The sequence below is a fragment of the Pithys albifrons genome, chromosome 4, assembly GCF_047495875.1.
Source record: "Pithys albifrons albifrons isolate INPA30051 chromosome 4, PitAlb_v1, whole genome shotgun sequence".
NCBI classification, from domain to species: domain Eukaryota; kingdom Metazoa; phylum Chordata; class Aves; order Passeriformes; family Thamnophilidae; genus Pithys; species Pithys albifrons.
Window position 1 is genome coordinate 80,769,656 of NC_092461.1, and position 2,221 is coordinate 80,771,876.

The following is a 2,221-nucleotide window of genomic DNA, read 5'->3' on the forward strand; positions in this document are numbered from 1 at the left end:
GTAGCAAGTATTTCATTACAGACTCTGCACCAAGATCAACATATGCCCCCAAAAGTGAAACTTTCCCTCAGCAGCTATGGAAACTGCCCTTGTGGACTGAGACGCACTTGACAGGCTCCTCCTTGTCTCCTTGCTTTGACTTTCCCACCTCCTGCAAGCTGTCATCCTCTGCTGGCATTTGCATATTGGTTTAGCACTTGCAAGGGTAGAAAACCTCACTTCTCTCAGGAGAGAACCAGAGTGTTATGGGAACTGAGCACTCAAAGAACGAGGGGCGAAGCAACATGGGTTTTCTTAGGAAAGGTCCAAAGTTGCCCGCGTGGGAAGATGCTCTTCTCTCAGGGAGAGAGCCCAAGTCACTGCTGAAACGGGGATTGCATTATGTCAGCCTGAGCCTCATAATGAAAGGGATGACCAGCACGCCTGACTTCTTGTGGGGACTGCCTGAGGTGCAGAAGCTGAACCTGTCACGCAACCAGTTGGTGGTGATTCCTCCTTCACTGGGGAAACTGGACAGGCTGGTAGTGCTGAACTTGGGTGGCAATTGCCTCAAGAGTCTGCCTAAAGAGATCGGGCTGCTGAGGAACCTCAGGGTCTTGTTCATCAATATGAATTGCCTGACAGAAGTGCCAGCAGAGCTCAGCTTATGCAGGAAGCTGGAGGTTCTGAGCCTCTCACACAACCGCATCTCGCAACTGCCTTTGAGCTTCACTGACCTGACAAGTTTGAGGAAACTGAACCTCAGTAACAACAGTTTTGTGCAAATTCCCCTTTGCATTTTTGCACTGAGGAGCTTAGACTTCTTGCACCTAGGTTCCAACAGGCTGGAAAACCTCGCAGAGAGTATCCAATATCTGGTCAATCTGCAAATCTTTATTGCAGAGAATAACAACATACGCAGTCTGCCACGGTCTCTTTGCTACATCACCACTCTGGAGTTACTAAACGTTGATTACAATGCCATACAGACTCTCCCTGATGACCTCTACCTTTTGCACCGGCTGCGCCGCATTGCCTGGAACCCAATGGACAAAGGCCTCCACATCGCCCACAACCCCCTGACCCGGCCCCTGCCCGAGGTCGTCGAGGGAGGGCTGGATGTCCTCTTCAACTACCTCAGGGAGAAAAAGCAACACAACTGAGCTTCCACAGATCTTGGGATTAAGCCTGTCATCAAGACTCAATTGTATCAGAGAGCTTTCCTACACAGGCATTTCCACTTCATAACTCTTGGATTTTGAAGGTTGTGGATGGCTTTAGTAACATGAGGAAAACAAGTAAAGTATGATGGTCTTGATTAAGTGCAAACTTTCTAAAAATAGCCACCTCTGTAACCTTCAGTGTTGGTGTGCCCTGGGCTGTTTTTAGAAAAACACCCAACAACAAACTTGTGATAAAATGTTTCTTCTTCATTTGACAGAAACAAATTAAGGCAGACTACCAGACAGGAAGAAACATGTATTTGACAGCCATTAGATTTCAGAAATATTAATATGAATTGGATTTACTGTATGTAATTGCAATTACAGTTTTACTCGTATTCACTTCTTCATATACAGGTAAACCACTACATAAACACTGCCATCTAAGTGAATCTCAAGGAAAATGTTTGCTTTTGCCAGTGAGTACATCCTGAGCTGTATTAGCTCACAGACTATATTACCAGAGAGTTCAATACCATTGGTTGGTCATACCACAGTTGTGCTCTGGCCTCTATAAATTACAGGCAGACATTGCTGTTGATGAGGTGATTTCCCAGTTCTTTGGAAGAAGATCCCAAACTTCCCCAAAGCTCACGTTCGTGAGCTCGTGACGCATGGAGACCTTCCCATGGAGCCTTCTAGGATGTTGACAGCGGTGCATCACATCAGCCAGGAGCAGCATCTGCACAAATCAGAGAAAGCACAGTGGGTTCTTCCCTCAAACAGAGGATAGAGTTGCTCATTGCTATGTGTACAACTGTTCTCCATTCCCTTTTCTGCACCCCTTCAACTGGAGCTATGGAGTATCTTTACTCAGGAGGAAGTACATCTCCAAAAGGTGAAATATTTTTTTCAGGAAAAGCAGCATCAAACAAGTCATTACCTTAAGTAAAAGTTTCAAAAACAAGTAGTTATTTCTGTGATTTTTGGTAGCAGCCAGTAGTATAAACTCAGGGCTTATGTGGTTTCTCATATTGATCTTCTGTGAATGTCCTTCATCAAAGTTTTATCTAGTAATA

At 45.2% G+C, this 2,221-nt stretch overlaps 1 protein-coding gene across 1 annotated transcript; it reads left to right on the forward strand.

Moving 5' to 3' along the window:
* Positions 1–230: 230 nt before the first annotated feature.
* On the forward strand, positions 231–1,142 carry LRRC30 (leucine rich repeat containing 30). Its single transcript, XM_071553135.1, has one exon. The coding sequence runs from the start codon at positions 246–248 to the stop codon at positions 1,140–1,142; it is 897 nt and encodes a 298-aa protein (XP_071409236.1). The 5' UTR covers positions 231–245.
* The last annotated feature ends 1,079 nt before the right edge of the window (positions 1,143–2,221 follow it).

What these genes read in the sequence shown, in the direction of transcription:
- LRRC30 (XM_071553135.1), top strand. Translation starts at nt 246, where the DNA reads ATGGGAACTGAGCACTCAAAGAACGAGGGGCGAAGCAACATGGGTTTT.